This window comes from Lagenorhynchus albirostris, chromosome 1, assembly GCF_949774975.1.
Source record: "Lagenorhynchus albirostris chromosome 1, mLagAlb1.1, whole genome shotgun sequence".
Taxonomy (NCBI): Eukaryota; Metazoa; Chordata; class Mammalia; order Artiodactyla; family Delphinidae; genus Lagenorhynchus; species Lagenorhynchus albirostris.
In genome coordinates, this window is record NC_083095.1 from 122,054,936 (window position 1) to 122,082,246 (window position 27,311).

General features: G+C 36.9%; 1 protein-coding gene across 1 annotated transcript in view; it reads right to left on the reverse strand.

Annotated features, from left to right (window-relative positions):
* The window catches only part of HERC1 (HECT and RLD domain containing E3 ubiquitin protein ligase family member 1), a 171,482-nt gene that overhangs the window by 121,144 nt on the left and 23,027 nt on the right, over positions 1-27,311 (reverse strand). Inside the window, exons 7-18 of the mRNA XM_060151494.1 lie at positions 26,808-26,935; positions 25,466-25,610; positions 23,511-23,682; positions 21,844-21,978; positions 21,358-21,523; positions 15,799-15,924; positions 14,592-14,813; positions 11,276-11,428; positions 11,018-11,150; positions 9,473-9,664; positions 6,840-7,061; positions 4,181-4,354 (exon numbers count right to left, since the gene is read on the reverse strand). Of these exons, the coding sequence (XP_060007477.1) occupies positions 4,181-4,354; positions 6,840-7,061; positions 9,473-9,664; positions 11,018-11,150; positions 11,276-11,428; positions 14,592-14,813; positions 15,799-15,924; positions 21,358-21,523; positions 21,844-21,978; positions 23,511-23,682; positions 25,466-25,610; positions 26,808-26,935 (1,968 nt within the window). The remainder of the gene's footprint in view (positions 1-4,180; positions 4,355-6,839; positions 7,062-9,472; positions 9,665-11,017; positions 11,151-11,275; positions 11,429-14,591; positions 14,814-15,798; positions 15,925-21,357; positions 21,524-21,843; positions 21,979-23,510; positions 23,683-25,465; positions 25,611-26,807; positions 26,936-27,311) is intronic.

Below are 27,311 nucleotides of genomic sequence, written 5' to 3' on the forward strand. Positions count from 1 at the left end.
TATGAGACTAGATATCAATTACAGGAAAAGATCTGTAAAAAATACAAACACATGGAGGCTAAACAATATACTACTTATTAACTAAGTGATCACTGAAGAAACCAACGAGAAAATAAAAAAATACCTAGAAACAAATGACAATGGAGACACGACGACCCAAAATCTATGGGATACAGCAAAAGCAGTTCTAAGAGGGAAGTTTATAGCAATACAATCCTACTTTAAGAAACAGGAAACATCTCGAATAAACAACCTAACCTTGCACCTTAAGAAATTAGGGAAACAAGAACAAAAACCCCCCAAAGTTAGCAGAAGGAAAGAAATCATAAAAATCAGATCAGAAATAAATGAAAAAGAAATGAAGGAAACAATAGCAAAGATCAATAAAACTAAAAGCTGGTTCTTTGAGAAGATAAGCAAAATTGATAAACCATTAGCCAGACTCATCAAGAAAATAAGGGAGAAGACTCAAATCAACAGAATTAGAAATGAAAAAGGAGAAGTAACAACTGACACTGCAGAAATACAAAAGATCATGAGAGATTACTACAAGCAACTCTATGCCAATAAAATGGACAACCTGGAAGAAATGGACAAATTCTTAGAAATGCACAACCTGCCAAGACTGAATCAGGAAGAAATAGAAGATATGAACAGACCAATCACAAGCACTGAAATTGAAACTGCGATTTAAAATCTTCCAACAAAAGCCCAGGACCAGATGGCTTCACAGGTGAATTCTATCAAACATTTAGAGAAGAGCTAACAGCTATCCTTCTGAAACGCTTCCAAAATATTGCAGAGGGAGGAACACTCCCAAACTCATTCTATGAGGCCACCATCACCCTGATACCAAAACCAGACAAGGATGTCACAAAGGAAGAAAACTACAGGCCAACATCACTGATGAACATAGATGCAAAGATCGTCAACAAAATACTAGCAAACAGAATCCAACAGCACATTAAACGGATCATACACCATGATCAAGTGGGGTTTATTCCAGGAATGCAAGGATTCTTCAATATACGCAAATCAATCAACGTGATACACCATATTAACAAATTGAAGGAGAGAAACCATATGATCTCAATAGATGCAGAGAAAGCTTTCAAAAAAATTCAACACCCATTTATGATAAAAACCCTGCAGAAAGTAGGCGTAGAGGGAAAGTTCTTCAAAATAATAAAGGCCATATATGACAAACTCACAGCCAACATCGTCCTCAATGGTGAAAAACTGAAAGCATTTCCACTAAGATCAGGAACAAGACAAGGTTGCCCACTCTCACCACTCTTATTCAACATAATTTTGGAAGTTTTAGCCACAGCAATCAGAGAAGAAAAGGAAATAAAAGGAATCCAAATCGGAAAAGAAGAAGTAAAGCAGTCACTGCTTGCAGATGACATGATACTATACATAGAGAATCCTAAAGATGCTACCAGAAAACTACTAGAGCTTATCAATGAATTTGGTAAAGTTGCAGTATACAAAATTAATGCACAGAAATCTCTGGCATTCCTATACACTAATGATGAAAAATCTGAAAGTGAAATCAAGAAAACACTCCCATTTACCACTGCAACAAAAAGAATAAAATATCTAGGAATAAACCTACCTAAGGAGACAAAAGACCTGTATGCAGAAAATTATAAGACACTGATGAAAGAAATTAAAAATGATACAAATAGATAGAGAGATATACCATGTTCTTGGATTGGAAGAATCAACATTGTGAAAATGACTATACTACCCAAAGCAATCTACAGATTCAATGCAATCCCTATCAAACTACCACTGGCATTTTTCACAGAACTAGAACAAAAAAATTCACTATTTGTATGGAAACACAAAAGACCCCGAATAGCCAAAGCAATCTTGAGAACGAAAAACGGAGCTGGAGGAATCAGGCTCCCTGAATTCAGACTATACTACAAAGCTACAGTAATCAAGACAATATGGTACTGGCATAAAAACAGAAAGATAGATCAATGGAACAGGATAGAAAGCCCAGAGATAAACCCACGCACATATGGTCACCTTATCTTTGATAAAGGAGGTAGGAATGTACAGTGGAGAAAGGACAGCCTCTTCAATAAGTGGTGCTGGGAAAACTGGACAAGTACCTGTAAAAGTATGAGATTAGGTCACTCCCTAACACTATACACAAAAATAAGCTCAAAATGGATTAAAGACCTAAATGTAAGGCCAGAAACTATCAAACTCTTGGAGGAAAACATAGGCAGGACACTCTATGACATAAATCACAGCAAGATCCTTTTTGACCCACCTCCTAGAGAAATGGAAATAAAAACAAAAATAAACAAATGGGACCTAATGAAACTTCAAAGCTTTTGCATAGCAAAGGAAACCATAAACAAGTCCAAAAGACAACCCTCAGAATGGGAGAAAATTTTTGCAAATGAAGCAACTGACAAAGGATTAATCTCCAAAATTTACAAGCAGTTCATGCAGCTCAATATCAAAAAAACAAACAACCCAATCCAAAAATGGGCAGAAGACCTAAACAGAGATTTCTCCAAAGAAGATAAAGGCAGCCAAAAATAAATAAAAATAAAAATAAATTTATAAAAAAAAAAAACCTAACCGCACATTCCAAGAAAATGATGCAAATAAGAGGATATCAGAAAATACAACTCAGAAAGTAAGCTTTTTTTCTCCTCCACTATCATACTTTTCTGCCACTGGTGAAAGTCAACACGATAGAATGAATAAATGAATGACAAATTGGATGAGATTAAACTTTCAAAGGTATCATCTCACTGGTGTTTTAAAGATCTGAATGATATGTATCTCATCTTTATTATACGAAGTAGAGGTGAAAATGTATTTACTTTTACCATTTTTATCGCAGAAGGAAGAAAATCCAAAGACACAGGGGAGCAGGGACTAAAGAAAGAGCAATGTGGAGAAAGACAACCAGGGGTATGTGATTCTGAACAATCCAAGTCATTGTTAAAAGTGGATGAGAGCTAAAAAGAAATCAGGTACAACCTTTGAAAACTTGTACATAAAATTAATTTTATTAATCAAGTAATATTAGAAACTGAAATACCACTACACACTTGCATAGCACTTTACTGCTGTACTTAATAATATACCTCATTTCAAACTGGTACCTTCACTAGCACTCTAAAATGGACAAGTGTTTTATACAGGAGGAAAATGACCCAAGCCCAGAGCTCAGACTTCCACATACACATAATTTCAGTTCTTCACCAGGGCTCACAAAGGGAAGAGATTCATTAAACCGACTCTTATACTAGATCCATTTACGCTGCATGGAATCCTTCAGTAAAATGCTGCCTCTGGATTTATTTTTCACACTAATCTCAATTTTCCCACAGTGGATTTTCTTCAAGTGGGATATATGTATATAAAAGAATACACGAGGTTTCATACCAAGCACTTCAAAATGTTCCACTAACAGGAATAAGAAATTGTTTTTAAAATGTTAATTGTAGAGACTTCCCTTGTGGTGCAGTGGTTGAGAATCCACCTGACAATGAAGGCGACATGGGTTCGAACCCTGGTCCGGGAAGATCCCACATGCTCTGGAGCAACTGGGCCCGTGTGACACCACTGCTGAGGCTGTGCTCTAGAGCCTGTGCACCACAGCTACTGAGCCAGCATGCCACAACTGCTGAAGCCCACGCTCCGTGACAAGAGAAGCCACCGTGGTGAGAGGCCCCCACTCACCGCACTAGAGAAAGCCCGCACTCAGCAGCAAAGACACAACACAGCCAAAAATAAAAATAAATAAAACAAATAAATTTATTTTTTAAAACTGTTAGAGGTTTTTTTTTTTTTTTTCCCGCAGTACACGGGCCTCTAACTGCTGTGGCCTCTCCCGTTGCGGAGCACAGGCTCCAGACGCGCAGGCTCAGCGGCCATGGCTCACGGGCCCAGCCGCTCCGCGGCATGTGGGATCCTCCCGGACCGGGGCACGAACCTGTGTCCCCTGCATCGGCAGGCGGACTCCCAACCACTGCGCCACCAGGGAAGCCCTAAAAAAATGTTAATTGTAAAATCCCTTTTTCTATAAAAAAGTAATAGGGTAATCCCTGTGATTTTCTATTTACATATATTATACTATACTTATATTAGTCGGTATTATGAGCTATCTACATATTTAGCCCCTTTATCCTCTTCATCTTACCTTTACTAATAGCATAATCCTGCATGCTGATCCAAAGGCTTCGAGCCGGCTCTTTTGAACAACCCAATGCCAAGTCTACGTAGATAGCAATTTCAGGCCGCAATTTGTAATCAAAAGGCTTCTGTTCTTCATTTCCGGAAAGAGCTACTTCTAATAGGCAACTCATACATTTATCTAAAAAAAAAAAAATTACACAAGTTATCGATTTCAAGCTTTGTAAATTTTGGTGCTACAAATAAAAGCTTACCATATTTACTTAATGCATATGAAATGATACATTTCAAACCATTTTAAGTAGATGCTACAAAGGTAAAGTCCTTTAATGCTTCTCAATTGGGCATAGTATCACCCCTCTCTTTATGTGACTAAATGTAACATTCCAGGGAGGAGTTCTGGCATTTTGGTAGGCAGGGCCCTACATGTGCAGCAGTCTTGTGTAACAAAGAACTTTCTTGCTCAAAACGGATTGATATCCTTGTTGAGAAACATGGGACCACTGGGAAAGAGACTAGCCAAGATTTTTCTTTTCTTTTTGTAGACTTAAGGGAAAATAATCACTTCAGTATGATTTAAGGGAGATCAAAGATATTGATACTTGAACAATTTCTCAACTGATATTTACAATTGTTCAGGTGGTTCCTAACTTTCCAATGGGACATTTGGCATTAAGAATTCATTTTCCATTTAAAAAACAAAACACTTCTCTAAATGACAGGTTCCCGGGCTAATACCCAAAGTCAATTTAACCCACAATATAACTAAATTATCATTTATTTACAATTTTACAGACAAGAGCCTCTTCCTAATATATGCAAGTATTTTTTTAGAAGCTACTGCTTATCTTTGTTTTTTATTATTATCATTTATTTTTGGCTGTGTTGGGTCTTCATTGCTGCACACGGGCTTTCTCTAGTTGCGGTGAGCGGGGGCTACTCTTTGCTGCGGTGCACCAGCTTCTCATTGTGGTGGCTTGTTGCAGAGCATGGGCTCTAGGCGCATGGGCTTCAGGAGTTGTAGCGTGCAGGCTCAGTAGTTGTGGCTCATGGGCTCTAGAACACAGGCTCAGTAGTTGTAGCACACGGGCTTAGTTGCTCCGTGGCATGTGGGATCTTCCTGGACCAGGGCTCAAACCCGTGTCCCCTGCATTGGCAGGCAGATTCTTAACCACTGTGGGAAGTCCAATATATGCAAGTATTTAAACATAAAATGTAACATTTTAATAGTTTCATAATTTTATAATTTAAAAAGTGAAAACTAACATTAAAACTGAAATTGATTATATTCACACCAAAGGCCAGTTGAGTGAAGTACACATAACAGAAATATGAGGAAGGTAGAGATAAAGATACTTTTGTCCTCAGGAGGACATTTGGGACTATCACAGAGCTAAACACTGATAGCACGGAACTACCTTTATGATGTTAAATACCCCTTGAAAAAAAACATGATTTTACTTTTTTTGATACAAACATTCCTAAGTACCAGTCTAGCATTCATCAGCCATGGCTGAAATCACTTTCTGGTTCATAAATGAAACAATGAATATACACTCCTATTTGGAAAAGGAAGAAAATCTTCAACATCTCTCACTCCCACCCTCCAACCCTCCAACCTCAAAGCAGAAATCTCCATGATTTTTGTCATGGTTTCTACTTTTGTTTCTCCTCTGGAGATTCTCTTAGATCGAGATTTCTCTTAGATTTTGCTTCTTGGACACTCTCTGAGTCTCTTTCTCTTATCAGAGAAATAATACATTTAAAATCTAGGGACTTCCCTGGTGGTCCAGTGGGTAAGACTCTGAGCTCCCAATGCCAGGGGCCCGGGTTTGATCCCTGGTCAGGGAACTAGATCCCACATGCCGCAACTAAGAAGTCTGCATGCTACAACGAAGATCCCACGTGCTGCAACTAAGACCTGGCACAGCCAAAATAAATAAATATTTCTTAAAAATAAATAAATAAAATCTAATAAGACCATATGGGCTATCTAATCTAACTCATTATTTTAAGGATTGAAATTAGAGGTTCAGAGAGATTAAAGGACCAATCCTAGATAAAAACAACTACATCATCTATTCAGGAACTGGAGAAATCCTCATGTTCAGACAGTCTGAGAGCTAGCCTACCATCAAAGTAGACAAATGGAAGATGAGGCAGGAAAGGAAACCCCAGAGGTACCATAAATGGGGAGGAAAAAAATAAGGAATCACACAAGGTAACATCAGCTTGAAAGGAGGACAGGCTGGGAGGAGAAGGGATTGGCCCTCACAACTGAGAGGTGTTTATGACCTGAGCCCTCGTAAGTCATGGTCAGTAACCTTCTATGAAGCAGTTTCATAACCTCCAAGCCCCAGAACACAAGTAATTAAGCACTTTCCCATTTTTATGAGTTAGATGACTTGCTCAAAATGAGTGATAAATAAAAACAGAGTAGAACCAGGCCTACATTTCCCTAGTTCAGGGGCTCTTTTCACTATACGATGCTGCAGGACTTAACTGTTTTTCTGAGGGCTCCAAGTTACAGTCTTGGATCCCCTACCCTGCAAATGTTGCATTTGTTTTCTATCAGTTCTCTATTCAGCAAACCCAGAATAAGAGAAATCTCCAAAGGAGGTACAAACAGAAGCACGTATTCTAAATGCTGCAGAGAAGCACATTACCTAACTGAGGGGTATCCATTTCTACACCATCGCTAAAAAGTGGTGTTTTCATCCAATATGCAGTGTCCTGTTCCTCTGGAGACACAGGCGAACCCTGAAGCATGCCACCAAGACACTGCCCAATAAGAAGAGCAATTGTTCTTTCCAGATCAACAAGCCACACCCAGGACTGGGCTGGCTGAGGTAATGGCACACCAGCAGGATCAATCAGTTCTGGCCCTCCTGAAAACAAAATCATTAGTAATTTATCTGGTGATGAAGATTCTCAAGCTTTTTCATTTATATTGCACTGCAACAAGACACTGAAGCAAAATAATTTTATAATGAAAACATAGATTATAACACTTTCTGTATATATTCTCTTTAGTAGGCTAATCTAAAATACATTCAGATAAGTTTGCCATCAAATAAAAATCTGCTTTGTAAAGTTACTGATTTTGAGATAAACAGTGAAACAGTACATGGCAGAATTATCTCCCATTGATTCTATTCCTACTTTTCACTATCCAGATCAAATTTCAACCTTAAGAGTGAGTAACTGAGGTAGCTCATCCCTCCAAAATCAAAACAAGAGTTGATCTAGTAAAATGACACTTAGTATTGTTCAATGCTTTTAAGGCCTGAATTCAGATCTGTCCTATACTAAGATCCAGATCCATGCTTTCTTATTGTACATTTGTTTTTAAAAGTTCTTCCTTAAAAAAAAAAAAAAAACTACAGCTAGCCATAAAGATAAGAAGAGATATCAATGAAATCATAAAAGAAAAACACAAGAAATCATCCAATTCAAAAACTGGGTATTTGAAAACACTAATAAAATAGACAAACCTGTAATAAAATTAATCCAGAAAATAAAGATGGCATAAATTTTAAAATTAAAAATACAAAAAGAGGATATAACCACAGATACACTAGAGATTTTTAAAAACTATGTGTGAATATTATGATCTTTGTGTCAATAAATTTGAAAACCAACAAAATGACATTTTCTGAAAAAATATCAATTTCTGAAATGGATTTGAGAAGAAACAAAAAGCTGTAAGAGAACAATAACCACTAAAAAAAGAAAATTAATAGCCAAAAACCTATCTATAAAAAAAACACTAGGGCCAGATAGTTTTTTTTGTTTGTTTTTTTTTTGTTTTTTTTTTGCGGTACGCAGGCCTCTCACTGTTGTGGCCTTTCCCATTGCGGAGCACAGGCTCCGGACGCGCAGGCTCAGCAGCCATGGCTCACGGGCCCAGCCGCTCCGCGGCATGTGGGATCTTCCCGGACCGAGGCATGAACCCGTGTCCCCTGCATCGGCAGGCAGACTCTCAACCACTGCGCCACCAGGGAAGCCCAGGCCAGATAGTTTTTATAAACTCTTATAAACCTTCAAGAAGAGATAACTCCTAAATTACACATATTATTTCAGAGAAAAGGGAAAAAAAGGAAGATTCCAAACTGATGTTATGAGGTTAGTATAATTGTGGTCGTAAAAATGACACAAGAATAGCATGATAAAGGAAAATCATGGGAAAAAATCAGTTATGAACACAGATGCAAAAATCCAAAATAAAATGACACCTTCCTCGCCTAATACAAATAGAGTAAGTCTTAGCAAATTCTGAGATGCTTTAGAAAAACAAGAGTAAACCTGGAATGGCTCCATATAAAGCCTAATCAATATCCTGATAACAGCTGTAACCTTAACACTTGACTTCATCTAAATCCAGTTGTCACAGAACAATGGGATATAAGACGGGCCCTCAAAGTATTCTGTCCAATCCCAATCTCTCCAGGAGAAGGAACCAAGCCTTCAAATAAGTGACTTGCCCAAGATCATACAGCCAATAGAGCCAATACTAAAATCTAAATCTTTTTATGCCTTAGACCAGGATTCTTTCCATAAAACATGTGACCTCATTTAAACTTGAAAGGTTTTTAAGATTTCAGTAATGAAACTCCTTTGATAGCCTTAGGATAGACAGACTTCAATGGAAAAATACATTGATGCTTTCTAGACATGATATTTTAAGATATATTCAATGGAATAAAATCATCAACATTTTATAAATTAAGAGTGAATTCACATATTACGTCTAAAATCAAAATGCTATTTCCTATAAAGTACCTAAAAAGAAAAACACAGAAAGATAGGTTTCCAATTTCCATCTTTTACATTCAGTTATCTACATATCCAACCAAAATACAAAATATTTTACTGTCGAATAGAGATTTAAAACTAAAAACGTTTGCATTTAAGAAATAAAACAAATCAGTTCATTGATTGTAAAATGTGTCATTATGCTGTTGACTGATTTATGAAACAATGCCTCCTATCACCCACTGTAAGATGTATCCAAATTAAGCCATGTCAAAATTTGAAGAAAAGCATGTCTTGGAATCAATGAAATATATTTCAAGCCTGATGATCGGATAAAGACTTTATTCATGACACTTATATATAAGGAACTTTCTTAAATTTTCCCATCTCAGTTGCCCACTTCACACTATAAGCTCTTAGACAGTAACAACTTTATCTTCTGAGTACATTAAACAACCAAGTGTCAGATACGATTTACCTGATGCAAGCAAGAGAAACAACTTTTCTCAAGAGCATTATTTGCTCCTTTATTATCTTTACTTACCATGAAGAGGCCACTGTAACTCTTGGTCTTCTAAAAGAGTGGCCGCTGGCAGGAGTCTATTAAGGCAATCAAGAGGTGGCAACAAGTCGAGGAGGTAACTCAATAAAGGCCGAGCCACCGACACTGGGAGTAACAGTAGGGAGTTAACAATCTGGCAGAGCATACTGCCTGCAGCTGAGACGTATATCACATCTATGAAGGGTAAGAAATTTAACAGGCATCAATTGTTTCAAACAAACTTAAAAAAAAAAACCTAATAAATACTATTTTTGCCTAGAACTCTTTGTTGAATTATTATATAACTCTCTGGTAGCTAGGGTTGGGTTAGTATTTACTCACTTTCAGAAAGTGTCACCAACAGACACTTTATGGGAAAGCACAAATATCCTTGCGCCAACAAATTCAAAGGATTATAGCTGCTTCCCTTAAAATGCATTATGAATTTCTCATTCACAAATTTATTCTCATTTTCAGATTTACTCAAGAAATATTTATTGAACACATACAACATATCAGGCACTATTATAGGTGAAAGGTGTACAGCTGTGAACAAAGAACTAAAAATTCCTGCCCTCATGGTGCTTACATTCTACTGTAGGAAGTCTTTTATGTTTTTTAAACCAAATTTACTTTTTTTAAATTAAAATCACCTCAAAACATCTGGTTTTTTTAATTATCTGTATTGGTTTTTAATCAATTCTGTGTCAATATTTTATTGTATTTGGGGGCAAGAAGACTATTCAGAGATGAGCTCAATTTGAACAGATTAAATTTTAAACGCCTGTGGAACAACAAAATGCAACTGTCTAGTAAGCAATGGTTTTAGTTTCTCAGTTTATTTATTTCTTTGTTCAGTGAGGAAACTTCAAAAATAAGTTGCTTTTGGACAGACTTACCAAATTTTACCTATCTTTGGAATAATCAAGAAAAGGCACCTAGTAGGTAACTAGAGAAAAGCTCTTGTGTAAAAAAGGAGTTCTCAGCTAGACGCATATATGGCAGTCAACATACACATGGCGGTTAAAGACAACAGGACCAGATAAGATCATTCTCAGAGAAAAGAGGGTTGAGGGCAAAATTCAGAAGATCCTAAACATTAAAGGGCATGCCCCAAAAAGAGGAGCTTACAGGAACAGACTGAAAAAGAGTGGGCAAAGAGAGATGTGTAAATACAGGATTGTGGCTACACAGAAGACCAGAGAAAAGAAAGCATTTCAAGACAGAGATGGTAAATGCTGAAGAAAAGTAAAGAAATAGATGAAAATCTCACTTTATGCCATTTAATATTAATCTTTTTGAGTATATATCATCTAATTCCTTTAAATTAGACCTCTGTCACACCAATTAGCGTCTTTTAAGATTAATTAGATCAATCACTGTTGCCATCACCCCAAAACCAAGATCAAAGGGATCTTCGATAACAAAGGAGATTCAACGTCATTCCTATTCCACTCAGAGGTTTCCGGCCCTCTTAAAGCTTTGGAAAGGCCAAGAACTCTTGCTTTACAACCACTGATTAAATATGAAACCCAGTACCAAACACACCTCTTAATTTTTCTCCAACGCTGCCATTCCAAGGACTTTCTTTGAGCAAATTTGCAGAACGTGAATAAATATCTGTGGCATGAGGCAACAAGAGCTGAAGATGTTTATGAAGCAATGCCACACTGCTTGAGTTCTGAGGAAAAAAGTTCCTAAATTACTACTTTGGAAGATTCAAGGTAGAAAAATATCATGGCTTACCCAAATATCTGAGTTTCAAGGTCCCTGAGAAAAGACCATAAAAGGCAAAGAATCACATACCTCACTAATGTTATTGATATGGCAAAATGCCAGCAGCTGTTTCTGCAGTGAACATAGTAGTTCATGAAGATGAGCAGGCTGACTGTTCTCTGAAGACGATGTTCCAAGTAGAAATTTATCACTATTCTTTTCTAGCTCCCCAAATGCTTGATCCTAAAATGATACATAAATTAAGATTATATTTGAAGTGTTTGAAAGTGAAATTAATGTCCTACCATAAATGATTCTGATTTAAGAAGGCACTGTCTCCTTTCTCCCATTATTAATCTTTAAATCTTTGCTATGCTGTCATTAGCTATAAGGTGGTAAGACTTATCAAGCAATCTCAATTTGTTTTTCCATTAAAAAGTTTCACCACAAAAACTTTTGTGGTTTCACCACAAAAACTTTGAAAATGCGGAAAACAAGAAAAAGGAAAACAATACCCAAAGACAACACATTTCAACATTTTAATACTATTGCTTTCCTGACCTCCTATGTAAAGGTTTTGTTTTCACATATTTGAATTTCTAAGAACACAATTCTTAGAAATTAAATTTATTTCTGATTATAAAAGAAGTAAGTGGCCTAAAGAAACATGACAACTAAATACAATGTATGATCCTGGATTTGGGGGGCAGGGGGAGGGTGCCATAAAGGACATTACTGGGGTAACTGTAGAAATTTGAGTATGGACTCTATATTATACAATGGTTCTGTGTCAACGTTAAATTTCCTGAATTCAATAATTGTTCTGTTGTTATGTAAGAGAATGTCCTAATTCTTAAGAATATAAGTGCTTAGGAATAGCCAGTATGACATCTGCAGTTTCCTCTCAAATGATGGATGGAAGAAAGGAAACAAGGAAAGGCAAATTTGGCTGAAGCGTACAGGAGAGTTCTTTGAAAGTTTCCTGTAATTCTTGTGGGAGTTTTAAGTTATTTCAAGTTAAAAATATTTTTTTAAAACAGAAATAGTGTAACAAATTTAGAAAATACCAAAACTGTATTTTAAAAAACTTTAGGGCTTCCCTGGTGGCGCAGTGGTTGAGAGACCACCTGCCAATGCAGGGGACACGGGTTCGTGCCCCGGTCCGGGAGGATCCCACATGCCACAGAGCGGCTGAGCCCGTGGGCCATGGCCGCTGGGCCTGCGCGTCCAAAGCCTGTGCTCCGCGGCAGGAGAGGCCACAACAGTGAGAGGCCCACACACCGTTAAAAAAAAAAAAAAACAAACAAACTTTAAATCACCATTTAGTCAACCACCGTATCTAATATTTTTTGTGTATTTCTTTCCTGATTTTTTTTTGTGACTTTTCCTTTTTTTCATAATACTGCATATTCTATTTTTAGTCTTCTCTTTTCTAACAGATCCACAGATATTTTACATGTTTTCATAAGCCATGTGTACATAAAATTTGAGACATAATATTCCACTGAGTATATATATCATAATGTACTTAAACCATTCCCCAACTTTTAGATATTTCAGTTGTTTCCAACTTTTCTTTCTTATAATAATGATGTGATGAACATCTTTATGCATAAAATATGGTCTTTGTTTATAAATATGCAAGACAGAGTCACAGAACATTTTAAGGCCCTTCCTATATAAGCACCTTTATAAGCAGCCAAATTAGCACTGCTAGAGACTGAATGAATGTTTGTGTCCCTTCAAAATTCTTATGTTGAACCCAATGTGGTGGTATTTGAAGGTGGGGCCTCTGGGAGGTGATTAAGTCATGAGGGCAGAACTCTCGTGAATGGGATTAGTGACCTTACAAAAGAGACAACAGAGAGTTCCCTTGTGTGAGGACACAGCAAGAAGACGGCTGCCTATGAATCAAGAAGCAGGCACCACCAAATCTGCTGCCTCCTTGATCTTGGACTTCCCGTCTCCATAACTGTGAGAAATAAATCTGTGTTGTAGATAAGCCGGCCCACTCTGTGGTATTCTATTACAGCAACCCAAACAGACTAAGACCAGCACCATTATTTTAAAATCTTAGAACATGACAAATTTGGTTAAATTACATCAGAAAGAAACAAAAATTTATGATTTTCAGCCTAAAAGCAGTTAGTATTTTATTTCCATTTCCATATAATATACACATCTACCTCAGCCCTACTGGCATAAAAAAGGCACTACTTTAATACAACTTTGGGAAAAAATTTCAGTTAATACCAAATGGATACACTGTAACATTGTTCCCATTCCATTTGCAGCCAAACATCAGCTCAAATTTACATCCTTAAATCTGAAAGAAAATAATTCTATAGGAACAACTGTCACTGACTTAGTCAACAACCTTTTAAGTTGGGCAGAACAGAACACTAAGACTTGTACAGAAGAAAAAGAATATACAGACCTGACCCTGAAGAGCAGGAGACAATATGAAATGATACACAAACTATTCAAAGTTAAGTCACATAGTACACTTTGACTCTAAAAACTGATGAGAGGTATGCAGTTATAATTACATGGTTAGAAAAGGTTATTTGAGCAAGGCTTCCAAGAACAGTCCAGTGTTAAAGAAGTGATAGATTGGTAGACAAGAAGAGAGAGGAGGAAATAGGTGTGCCACGCATGAGTTCAGATGAGTGTGGTGTGTAAGCCAAATGATGAAGGGTCTGAAAAAGTTCTGATTTAATAAAATGAGGTTATTTAATACAACAAGGTTATTCTAGCAGTAGGATGCTGAGAGGAGACCAGCAACAGTGGCAACAGCTATAACACTGCTATTACCATTAGGTCGTGATGGCATGGATTAGAACCCATAAAAATGGAAAGAAAAAAAGTGACAGATCTAAGAAACACCAGGGAGGAAGAACTAAGGGCATCCTAATACAGAGAAGGCTATACTGTCCATTGTCTTCTCTCCTATTGACCAGCTATTTTTAATAATTTAATAAAATAATAATTTTAATTAATTGACCAGCCTATTTTTAAACAATTTAAACCACATTGTTTAATTATAAGATTACACCTGGTAAGGTTAATCCTTTCCTCATTCTTCTTCTCTTGCAAAATGTTGTTGAATATTTTTACCTGTTTATTCTTGTACATTAACATCAGAAAAAAATTGGTAAAATTCCAAAACAAATCTCTTTGGAACTCTCAACTACAAGTCATTTGGCACCCACAATATTTCAGAAGATCTGACATATCTCTCCCCTTTCAGAGAGTGGAGTTTAGTTTTACTTATTTCATAAGCGTTTAAATGTCAAAATACCTTGACCTAAAGTGATCCCTACCCCCTCCAAAAACAAAACAAAACAAAACAAAAGCAACCCAAGTTTTATTTATTCTTTTTAACGACAAAAAAAGAGCAACTTACCGTATAAAATCCTAAATTTCTTAAGAGAGTCTTCATCAAAATTTCAGCCAGATGGGTGTCTGGATGGCAGCTCTGAGTGCCATAAGGTTGATCCGACAGGTTTCCATAGCCAGTACATACAGAAGAGAGGTCAGCAGCATCGGAGGGTGAGCTATAGCCAAGTAAGGAGGCTACATGGGTATGATCTTGCAAACTTGTTAGAATAATATCCAGTTGCATTCTCTAAAGAAAAATATTTCCATCGATGAAATAGGAACAAATAATAATTAGCTTAAAATGCACTAGAAAAATAAAAAAAGGATCCCGCGGTGGGGGGGGGGGAATATATACTAATGATGCTAACTAATTCACTTAATATCCTAATGAACAATAATCTTTTAGGAAGTCTATAATTTTTTAAAAAGCTATCCCACTAATACCTTTTGAGAAATTGCAACTTATAGTGTTTTATTACATCCTTTTCTACCTGAAACTCTTAAGCTAAAATGGCATACTCTACATAATGATTTTAGCACTATAAGTAAGAGGAGTAGGCAATGTCAACAGATAAATTACACTATACATTCTTCTACAGAACTACCCATGAAACTATTTATTCTAATGTTTAAAATAAATCACTTGAAATCTAAACTAATACCAAATACTCATTGGAAAGCATCTGTGGCTATTATACTGCCAGATTTTTCCCTCAAACCTATAACTCGACACTTGATTGTTCTACTTGGTTGAACAAAATGTACTTATTTTAACGTACATAAGATAATAAAAATGGAAAGAAGCAGCATACTCATATCATCAAGTACTTTTTCACAACAGTCATCTTCTTTTACTTTTTATGTAAGCTATTTCAAAGTTCTGGGCATGGAACCAACAGCAGCACATGCCCTTGATTTCAACTCAGAATACTACAAATAAACTAAAAGATCTCTGGTTTGACAGTGTGAGCAACACTGGAAAAATTAGACATAATTTTAATAATTAGCCCCAAATCATTTAATGAGTTATCACTTGCTTCACTTTCATTAAAAATCTGGGAACTCTTCCAGCAAAAACCATTAAATACTAGGATTTACCAGACTCATCAAGTTAAGTATTATTCCCTGAACACATGGCAATCGATTAGCTTTATTTCCCTCTCAGTCTATCTTTTTTTTTTTTTTTTTTGTAATATAGTACTGGTTTACTTAGATACCATGCAAAGGCTCACCTGTCCTTTAGATAAGCTTTCCCATCTATCAGGTCCTTGGGGTAAAAGAGAATGAAGTAATTCCATACGTTCTCTTAATGGAGGTAACAGCATGGTTGCTCCCACTGACAGAGTTTCAATTACCACCTAATATAAAAAAGAAAAGCAGATTTATTTGGCCTGGTTCTTATCTTTTTAATAGAAAAACATAAAAATAAACCCACTGACTATTAAGAGCAAAGAAGTCTAAAGAAGGTGGATCATGGAAGTCTAAAGAAGGAGGTATATGAATAAAAGAAAGCATGCCAAGTCCTTCTTTAGATGTCTTTAAGAAGACTTAGAAGGACTTCCCTGGTGATCCGGTTGTAAAGAATCTGCCTTACAATGCAGGGGACGTGGTTCAATCCCTGGTCAGGGAACTAAGATCCCCCATGCTGCAGGGCAACTAAGCCCACATGCCACAACTACTGAGCTCATGTGCCTCAACTAGAGAGCCTGTGTGCTGCAAACTAGAGCCTACATGTTCTGGAAACTGCACGCCACAACTACAGAGCCCATGTGCCCTGAAGCCTGCACACCACAACTAGAGAGAAGCCTGTGTGCTGCAACGAGGAGCCCACGTGCCGCAGTGAAAGATCCCGCATACCTCAACGAAGATTCTGTGTGCTGCAACTAAGACCCGACACAGACAAAAATAAAATAAATAAATAATAAATCCTTTAAAAAAAATTCATGCATAAAATTTTTTTTTAAAAAAGAAGACTTAGAATATATCTTGGGGATTTCCCTGGCAGTCCAGTGGTTAAGACTTTTCCTTCCAATGCAGGGGGTGCGGGTTTGATCCCTGGTCGGGGAGCTAAGATCCCACATGCCTCACGGCCAAAAAACCAAAACATAAAACAGAAGCAATACTGTAACAAATTCAATAAAGACTTAAAAAAAAAAAGAATACATATTTTGGATTTGCCACTAAGTAACTAGTCATTATGCAATAAATATTTAGTGTTGAGTCTATAGTGCTGAGCCTGGTAAAGCTGTTTACAAAGTGCTGGGGATGTAGAAATGAACAAGACAGATAAAAGCCCTGCTTTCATAAGCATACAGTCTAGTAGGAAAAAGAGATTCTGAGTAAGTAATTCTACGTGTGAAAGGAGTCACATGGACAAAGTAAAAAGAAATGCAAACTTGAGTGAGCAGCCATACATAAAGGCAATTAACATGGTCTATGGGTTCATCATGGAGGTCTCCCTGAGGATTGGGCCTTTAGGTTAAAAATTGAAAAATGAGCAGGCCTTGGCCAAACAAAGGTCCAGGTATCAGAAACAGCATAAAAAATAGCTGTATTATCTTAGGCCCCGTAACTTCTCTGGGTCATAGCTTCCTTATCACTAAAATAAGGATGCTGAATTAGAAAAAAAGAAACACTCAATGATTAAGAAAAGAGCTCTTATAAGTTAAAAATATGACATAAAAACCTCAACAGGGGGGTTAGAATATAAAAATTAAATTTCTCATAAGGTAGAGGGGAGAAAAGATGGAAAACAGGAAAGAAAACATAAGAAAATTAAGAGGACTGGGGACTTTCGTGATGGCACAGTGCTTAAGAATCCGCCTGCCAACGCAGGGGACATGGGTTCAAGCCCTGGTCCGGGAAGATCCCACATGCCGCAGAGCAACTAAGCCCAGGCACCACAACTACTGAAGCCCACACTCTAGAGCCTGAGAGCCACAGCTACTGAAGCCTGCGTGCCTAGAGCCCAGTGCTTCGCAACAAGAGAACCCACTGTAATGTGAAGCCCACGCACCGCAACGAAGAGCAGCCCCCGCTCACCGCAACTAGAGAAAGCCCACACGCAGCAACGAAGACCCAACGCAGCCAAAAATAAATTAATTAATTAAAAAAAAATTAGACATTAAAAAAAATCAGACACAGAGGACTGGTCCAGGAGATCTATTATCCCAATAATGAGTTCCAGAGACAGAGAGAAAACACAGAAAATAAGGAGAAAATAACAATACACTTCAAGCTAATTTTTTAACACTGAAGGCTATGAGTTTCCAAATTAAGAGTCTACCCCAATATACACGAAAATGGATAAAATCAGACCCACATCAGTTCATATCGTTTTAAAATATGAAAACAGAGAGGACAAGTAGAACTTGCTACAGAATCCAGAGAGAAAAAGATTTCCATAAAAGGATCAAAAATTTGAATAGCGTTGATTTTCTGAGTAACAACCTGAAAGCTAGAAGATGACTTCACAATTCTTATGAGAAAATATTTACAATTTAGAATACTATGCCTCAACTATTCATGAAGATATTCAATTCTCAAACTATTTAAGTGTGAGTATATTCTCAAAGAGTATATTTTCTATCTACCCTCTCTCATAAGTTACTGATGTATGCAGAAATCCAGCAGACACCACCTTAACCAAGTGATCAAGGTCAAAATCTCCAGTAATAAGACACATCAGTATCATGAACCACATGATATGATGTACTGAGGGTACATCATTTCTGTGGTATTCTTGCCAAAAGCACATAACCTCAGTCCAATCATGAAAAATAACAGAGATATTCAATAAAATAACTGACCAGTATCCATAAAGTGTCCAATTAAATGTAATATGGGATCCTGAATAGGATCCTGCAAAAGAACAAGGACATTAGCAAAAAACTGATAAAATTTCTAATAAGGTGTTTAGTTTAATTAATAGTATTAAACCAATGTTGATTTCTTGGTTTTGATAATTGTACTGTAATTATACAAGACATCAGCATTAGGGGAAGCTGGTTGAGACATATGTGAAAACTCTATTACTTATGCAACTTTTCCTTAAGTCTACAACTGCTTCAAAATAAAGCGTCAAAAAAGGAAGAAACACAAAAAAAAACAGCAGCAGCACTGATTGCTGCAAACAGATAAATTACCGGAAGTTTCAGGGATAAAGAAAGAGGAACAGAAAGAGCCCTGTACACATCCTGAGAGAATCCACCTCCAAAGGATTCTCCTAAGGAGTAGCTACAAAGAACACTCAAGGAATGAATAAACAATTATAAAAATAGTTTTTTTTAAAGTTTACTTCCGTTATTTTAGTCCAATACTTTTCAACCTTTCAAAAATATTATACTACCGGGGCTTCCCTTGTGGCGCAGTGGTTGAGAGTCTGCCTGCCAATGCAGGGGATCTGGGAGGATCTCACATGCCGTGGAGCGGCTGGGCCCGTGAGCCGTGGCCGCTGAGCCTGCGTGTCCGGAGCCTGTGCTCCGCAACGGGAGAGGCCACAACAGTGAGAGGCCCGCATACCACAAAAAAAAAAAAAAAAAAATTGTACTACCTTGTTCCTGGTAAAATGTAATCCTCAAAGTTCCCATTCACCACCAGGTTAATATTCCTTCTACCTACATCCCAGGGATATGTCCCTCTAGTTGGAAAATCACTGTATCTTTTTTGCTTTTTTTTTTTTAATTGACACATCATAAAATTTACCTTTTGAAAGCAGAAAATTCAGTGGGTTTTAGTATATTCACAGAGTTGTACAACCATCACCACTAACTAATTTTAGGACATTTTCATCACCCCAAAAAGAAACCTGTGCCCATTAGCAGTCATTTCCCATCTCTCCCTCCCCCAAAACCCCTGACAGCCAATTAATCTACTTTGTGTCTCTATGGATTTACCTACTCTGCACCTTTCATATATATGGAATCATACAGTATGTGACCTTTTGTGTCTGGCTTCTTTCACTTAGCATAATGTTTACAAGGTTCACTCATGTTGTAGCTTGTACAGCAGTACTTCATTCCCTCTTATGGCTGAATAATATTACATTGTATGGACATACCACATTTTGTTCATCCCTTCACCAGTTGACAGACATTTGTTTGTTTCCACTTTTTGGCTACAATGAATAATACTGTTATGAACATTCATGTATAAGTTTTTGTGTGGACATATGTTTTATATTCTCTTGGATATAGACCTAGGTGTGGAACTGCTGCAGTATGTGGTAACTCTATGTTTAACTATGTACAGAACTACCTGTTTTCCAAAGTGGCTGTATCATTTTACATTCCCATTAGCAATGCATGAGGGTTCCAATTTCTCTACATCTTCACCAATGCTTGCTATTACCAGTCTTTTTGATTATAGCCATTTAGTGGGCGTGAAGCAGTATCTCACTGTGATTTTAATTTGCATTTCCTTTATGCCCAATGATGAACATTTTTTCATGTGCTTAGTGGCCTTATGTCTATCTTCTTTGGAGATATGTCTACTCAGATTCTTGACTCATTTTCTGATTGGGTTATTTGTCTTTTTTATTGTTGAACTGTAAGGATCCTTTATACATTCCATAAACTAGAATCTTATGAGACATATGATTTACAAATATTTCTCCCATTCTGTGAGTTGTATTTTCATTTTCTTGATAATGTCCTTTGAAGCAAAAATGTTTTTAATTTTTTTTTTTTTAAACAAAGACTACTAGCAGCATTGGGAAGTGCTCTTTCAAAGCTGCTAAGTAGGCACAAACTTCTTGTTTCGGATCAATGTCGTGTCTTCAACTTAAGTGTACTCTTCTTTGGTCTTGTTGGTTGTTTCAAGGTTTGTTCCTTGCCTGATCTGAACTTGAGCAGCAGTTTCAAGTGCAAATACAGTCTGTTCTGTTACTCTTCATACCCAACAGCTCAGCGCCCCCTCTCCAGCACCACCATAAAAATGTTTTTAATTTTGATGGAGTCTAATTTATCTTTTTTCTTTGGTTGCTTGTGCTTTGGGTATCATATCTAAGAAACCACTGCTTAATCCAAGGTCATAAAAATGACAGATGAGCAAAAATTTAATATATACAAATAACAAAAGATTATTCAGCCTTAAAAAGGAAGGAAATTCTGACATATGCTACTTACCATGGATAAACGTTGACAACATTATGCTAAGTGAAATAAGCCAGTGACAAAAAGACAGTGTATGATTCCACTTGTACAACATACTTAGAGCATCAAAATCATAGAGAAAGAAAGAATGGTTGTTGCTAGGGGCTGAAGGGAGGGGAGAATAGGGAGTTATTATTTAATGGGTACAGAATTTCAATTTTGTATGATGAAAAGAGTTATGGAGATAAATGGTGGTAATGGTTGTATAATAGTATAAATGTATTTAATACCACTGAACTACACATTTAAAAATGGTTAAGATGGCAACTTTTATGTTATGTGAATTTTACCACAATAAAAATAAAATAAAATTGGGTCTTTGTGCTCAGAAATTCAGCTTCTGGTAGAAAAGACAGACACAGTTGTAAGTAGACAATTACAAAACAATGTGATGTGATGAGAACATACATGAGAGAAACCAAACCTGGCAGGAGAGCAGGGAATGAAAGGTTTCTCAGAGGCGACATCTGACCTTTGTCTTAAAGGACAAGTTCACCAAAAAATTTACTCCCACCAAGAAAACAGGAGTAACGGAAAGAACATCCAATTGAAGTTTTCCAATACATAGCTGAATTTGTGAGCTACAACCTCAGGGAGAGATGTGGCTGAGCTACAGATTTACAAGTCCCATACTCTTACCTCTTGGATTTCATCTGGGACAGTTGAGTCCATCAGTCTGAAGAGTAAATTTCGAAGCGGACCTCCCTGTCTCCCAAGAATGCTGGTAGCTACCCCTCCCGCAAGCGCAAGAGCAAGGTGATTTGAAAGCAGCTTCAGGCACAGCTTGAGGAAATTGTGGTGTTCCCTGAAACCAAATAAACTGCTATGAACTTCTGGAATATAAAAGAGCACATGCTATCTAGTTTGGATAACATTTTTTTCTCTTTAAAATTTTTCTCAAATTATGACTAACAGTTAAGTTTAAAAACACGATTCATGACATTATGGATAAATTTTTCTAAAGGTTATTATCAGTAAGTACCTAAGTTTAGCTCTCTTTTTAGATTATAAAGAAGTTTCATATAATTGAGGGATAAAGTGAATAACTCAAAATTCAAAATGAGTAATTAATAGATGTGTGTGCACATGTGCGCACACACACAAATACACATATATATAACATACCTTGATGAAGGGAAAGGGAGCGGGGGAATCTCACTGTTTATTTTATCACAGTATCTCTCAAGAAATGAACGAAGGTGCGAGAAGGTACTCTCTTCAAGATCTACACAATAAGGTCGGTGCCAGGCAACAACTTGTCTAGAAGGAAGCACATGAAAATCATGAAAAATCCTTAACATGAAATTTTCACACATGATCAAAAGCGAAAATTAAACCATTATTAAAGTTGAAAGATGTTAACAAGATATACAGAAGACCTTTCTGATTATAAAGGTGATAAAACCCTTCATTTAAAAAATGCAACTGAGGAAAACCAAGAATTTGCTATCTCTAGAATTCTTCAAGAAGAAAATACACAATCACTACTTATTTTGCAAGGTCTGGCTGTTCATTCACCTGAAGTCAGAGGGCTGAGCCACATGATCTACTATAGACCCTTCTGGTTCTTAGGGCCTATAAGATGTATAGTTCATATTGAAAAAAATAGCCTGACTCTGTAAAGTGATATACTGAAATCTACTAAAAGAAAACCTCTTGAAAACTCTTGTGAAAAGTTTCAAGATCTTGGGAACCAATTTTCTACATATAAGGTGAGAAGTTGCAGATTTAATACTAACAGCAAATTATTTATATTCAATTTATTATATTTTCGGTTTTGTTTTGGAGGGTAATTACCTATAAATGTTTTAAATTGGTTAGAATGATATAATAAACCCCTTCTGAATCAAAGGTCTAGAATACAAATATAATACATTCTAAGTTATTAATTAGCCCATATACATCTGAAAATAGCTGAAATAACCTCAAATTTCTTAAAATTCCATCTTCAAATATTGGCTAAAAATTACCTACCTGATTATCTAAATAAGATATGGTTATCACATTAGGAAAAAGCTAACTTTCTGCAAAAAGTAACTTCCTTTATTTAAAAGTATGGCCACTGCTTCTTTTCAAAAAAACAACCAGATAAAGGGCATGGAAGCTAATTAACTGTTAAAAAGCAATAAAGCCTAGTTCTGATTTTGATTATTTTAATTTAACTTCCTCTTGATACGTGGCCACAATATTTAAGATCAGTATCTGGAGACAGAGTAGGAATTCAAAATGTTTAAAAGACACTTAAATTAAGACAGTGTCTTAATATACGGGTATAACTTCTTGCTTATGAAACATATCTAACCTCAACATTCAAATTGAAAGAAATCTAGATGGCATGTCTATGACAGTAAAAAAATCAATACTAGAAATAGTCAGAGGGTATTTTATGAACAAAGTACAATTATTTCTGCTTTTATTAGTGTTTCTGCTGTTAATAAAACACAAGAAATTTTTTTTTAAATAAATTTATTTATTTTATTTTTGGCTGCTTTGGGTCTTCGTTGCTGCACGCAGGCTTTCTCTAGTTGCAGCGCACAGGCTTCTCATTGCAGTGGCTTCTCTTGTTGCGGAGCACGGGCTCTAGGCACGCGGGCTTCAGTAGCTGTGGCACGTGGGCTCTAGAGCTCAAGCTCAGTAGTTGTGGCGCACGGGCTTAGTTGCTCCGCGGCATGTGGGATCTTCCCAGACCAGGGCTCGAACCCGTGTCCCCTGCATTGGCAGGCGGATTCTTAACCACTGCGCCACCAGGGAAGCCCTAAAACACAAGAAATTTTAAACATGAGCACATTTACCTGTCCCTAGGAAGAGCAGTCCATGCCAGACTATGTGATGTTCCAGCGGAGATCTGTTGAATAGCTATGCCATCTAAGCCACTCACTTTCTTTGGTTTAGTAATAGGACCTGTGGAATTTCCTTGTCCACACTGCCCCATTGAGTTATTGCCCCAGGCATAAACTTCATTATCTAAAAACAAAACATAAAGAACAAAAGAAAAGCCAAATTTCAATGTAAAATATTTACGGAAGGTAATATTTAATACTATTTATTTTTTTTTGTAGGTGATACCTGTTTCATTTATTTAAAACCTACAATATGCATTTCAAACACACCATGTTTTCAGATTCATTAATTTAAAACAGAATTATCAAATTGTCACAATGTGCCAGGCCTTTAGTTAGAGTCAGAGATATGAAGTGGAACAGAGCATGGTCCATATTCTCCAGGAGCTCACAGCTTAGTGTGGAGACAGCCAAGTGCACTAATAATCAGAGTACCGTATGTCCCAGGCTGTTCCAATCAGGCTGGATCCAGGAAAGCTTTCTGTAGGCCATGAGCCCTGAACTGAACTAGTTTTCTTATTCATTCATTTATTCATCCATCCATCTGCTCATCCATCCAACCAATCATTCATTCACTTATTTTTAACTGCAGTAAAATACGCATAACATAAAACACATTTTAATCATTTTTAAGTGCACAATTCAGAGACATTAAATCCATTCACAGTGCTGTGCAAGCATCACTACTATCCATCTCCAGAAACTTCTCATCATCCCAAGCAGAAACCCTGTACCCATTAAGCAGTTATCTCCCCATCCCCGCTTCCTCCCAGTGCCTGTTAACCTCTACTCTGCTCTGTCTCTATGAACTTGCCTACTCTAGATACCTCATATAAGTGGAATCACATGATATTTGTTCTTTCATTTCACTCAGCGCAATGTCTTCAAGATTCATGCACGTTGTAGCATAGATCAGTATTTCATTCCTTTATAAGGCTGAATAATATTCCACTCTATGGATATACCCCCATTTTATTTATCCATTCGTCTTTTGGTGGAAACTTGAGTTGTTTCCACCCTCTGGTGAATAACACTGCTATGAACATTGGTGTACAATTATCTGTTTGAGCCTCTGTTTTCGGTTCTTTTCGGTATATACCCAGAGTGGAATTGCCAGATCATAAGGTAATTCTATTTGAACTGAACTTGGAAGGCTGAGAATGACTGAGCAGGAGGAAGCAAACAAACTCTGTGGATGAATGACAAGGGAGGTCATGCTTCTGTGAGGTGACCCACCCATCACATAATCTCTCACTCCCCCTCCTCTCAAGGACCGTGCTGTGTGTCCTATCATGACGACAACCACCAAATTTGATTCCTGGTTTACCCAGAAGAGCAACACTATGGGTGTCCTTTATGATATGCACTCCTTTCCCATCGCCTTCCCCAGTTCCATCCAGCCCAGAACAACCTAGGTCTTTCCATGGGTTGATAAGTACTCCTCTGCCTACCTCACTGTGTTGTTTTGAAAGAACTTGAAAAGGAATAGATACATGTATATGTACAACTGAATCACTTTGCTGTACACCTGAAACTAACACAACATTGCAAATCAACCACAGTCCAATATAAATTAAAAATTTTAAAAATCATAGCCAACTTGGTATGTTAAAAATAGGGAGAGGGCTTCCCTGGTGGCGCAGTGGTTGAGAGTCCGCCTGCCGATGCAGGGGACATGGGTTTGTGCCCCGGCCCAGGAACTTGCCATGGAGCGGCTAGGCCCGTGAGCCATGGCCGCTGAGCCTGCGCGTCCAGAGCCTGTGCTCCGCAATGGGAGAGGCCACAACAGTGAGAGGCCCGCATAAGGCAAAAAAAAGCAAAGAAAAATGGGGAGAAAAAAAGGATGGTATGAACTTGAAAGTGCCTTTAAAACCTAATACTATTTCTTTAAAAACAAATGATCTTACCATGAGAAAGAGCCAAACAATGACTGTCTCCAATAGAAATATCAACTACTCTTGTGGCAGCCAGTTCTTCAATAAGCTTGGGTCTCAGTGCAGTAGCTTCTGAAGAACCACAACCTAGACAAGCACCACAGCCCCAAGCATAGACCTGAAACAAAGAGAAATACACTACACATAATATTCTGAGATGGTAGGTTAACAACTTACGTTGTTTAGAAATAAATATAATCTATTAAATAAGAGTGTGGTTTGATACTAAATAATAACTTTTTGTTGTTACAGAAACTTTCAGTTCAAAGTTGAAATCTTTGAATCTATCTTATATAATCATTCAAAGCAGAAGTTATTACCCCTCTCATAAAAAACAAGCATGTGATTTTCAAGGAAGGTTTGTGATTTGCCAGTGGCTATACATCAAATAAGTGAGCATCTTTTGGCTTCAATTCATGGATTCCTACCACAAAACTCACAGTGAGAAAGATGTAAAAGAGAAGTTTTAAATTTTAAGACAGCAACCAGCATTGTAACAAATGACTAACGTAATTAAATACAAAATGATAAATAGTTTTGCGTTAGATCTTTTACATCAAGGCATTCCGGTCTTTCAAAAATAATTAAATAATATGGTAATTTCAGCTTTGCTACTCATCTGCCACATGAATGTCAGAAACATTTTTATACCACTGCCTGGCACATAATAGATTCCTACTACATGTGAAACAATGAGTGATCAGCTCACTTTTTCACTGTCATCGCTGATGGATTTAAGGAGCAAAATTATAGTCTATCACCATACCTGGACCCTCTCCATCACCAACAAACAAACAGAGGGAAGTCAAAATATGCATGTAGAAAATCACAAGTTTATAAAGGGATTATACAATTCTAAGTATCCTAAGACTGAGTAACCCTCTTTCAGAAACACCTACCTACCTAACCCTCTCAGATTATTTTCCATCTGGAAATGTTCTCCTTGCCCTCTCTTTTGATCACCTTCTTGCCTTCTTAGTTCATATCACTGGTTCCAGCAAGATCTATTCTCACTTTCCCCCACTATTCATGATTTTTAAAGGTTTAAGCAGTGTTTAGTGCTAAAAGTTTTTTTAAAACCATCTTAATACAAAGAACATGGGGTTAACAGTAAGTTTATCTGGCTCACACACAGTCAGAAAACCTGGCTCCTTCTCAGATACTCAACTTCTTCAAACAGGAGAAAATATTTCATTTCAGTAGATTAACTTTAAAATGTATTTTTTAACTTCAAAATTTAAATACAATTATCACTTTTTAGTCATCTGGTCCTCTGAAATACTCTAAACCTTTTATGCTCATCCCTTAGTCCTACCTGCCCTGTTGATGTCAAAGCAAGTGAAGACTGACTTCCAGCACAAACTTTCCGAATGAACATTCCTTGTAAAGCTTCAATAACTTTAGGTTTATACACTCTGTTGGTATCACCATGGCCAAGTTTGCCTATAAAAACAAACATATTCAAGTTAAACAATATACTTGTTTCAAAGAAATGCTATTCTTTTCTTAGTAGTAATGTTGATAAATATCATTAATATTTCCATCACTAACCTGACAGATTGTCCACATTTTAGAAAGCTCTAAGTTTCTAATAGCAGAGGATGTTAACAAATGAATCGTTTTATTACAAGAAAGAAACCAATAAACAATAGTTTTCTGAATTTTTATATCAAGCAATTAAAACCACTTTAAGAGAGAGATGGAAAATTAATTTGCTGTCTTTCTCCCCTTTAATGGTCATACTTCTAACTTCAAATTTGCTGATATAATAAACAGCTCCTTATACAAGAATGTGTATGCATAAAATGATTAAAAATTT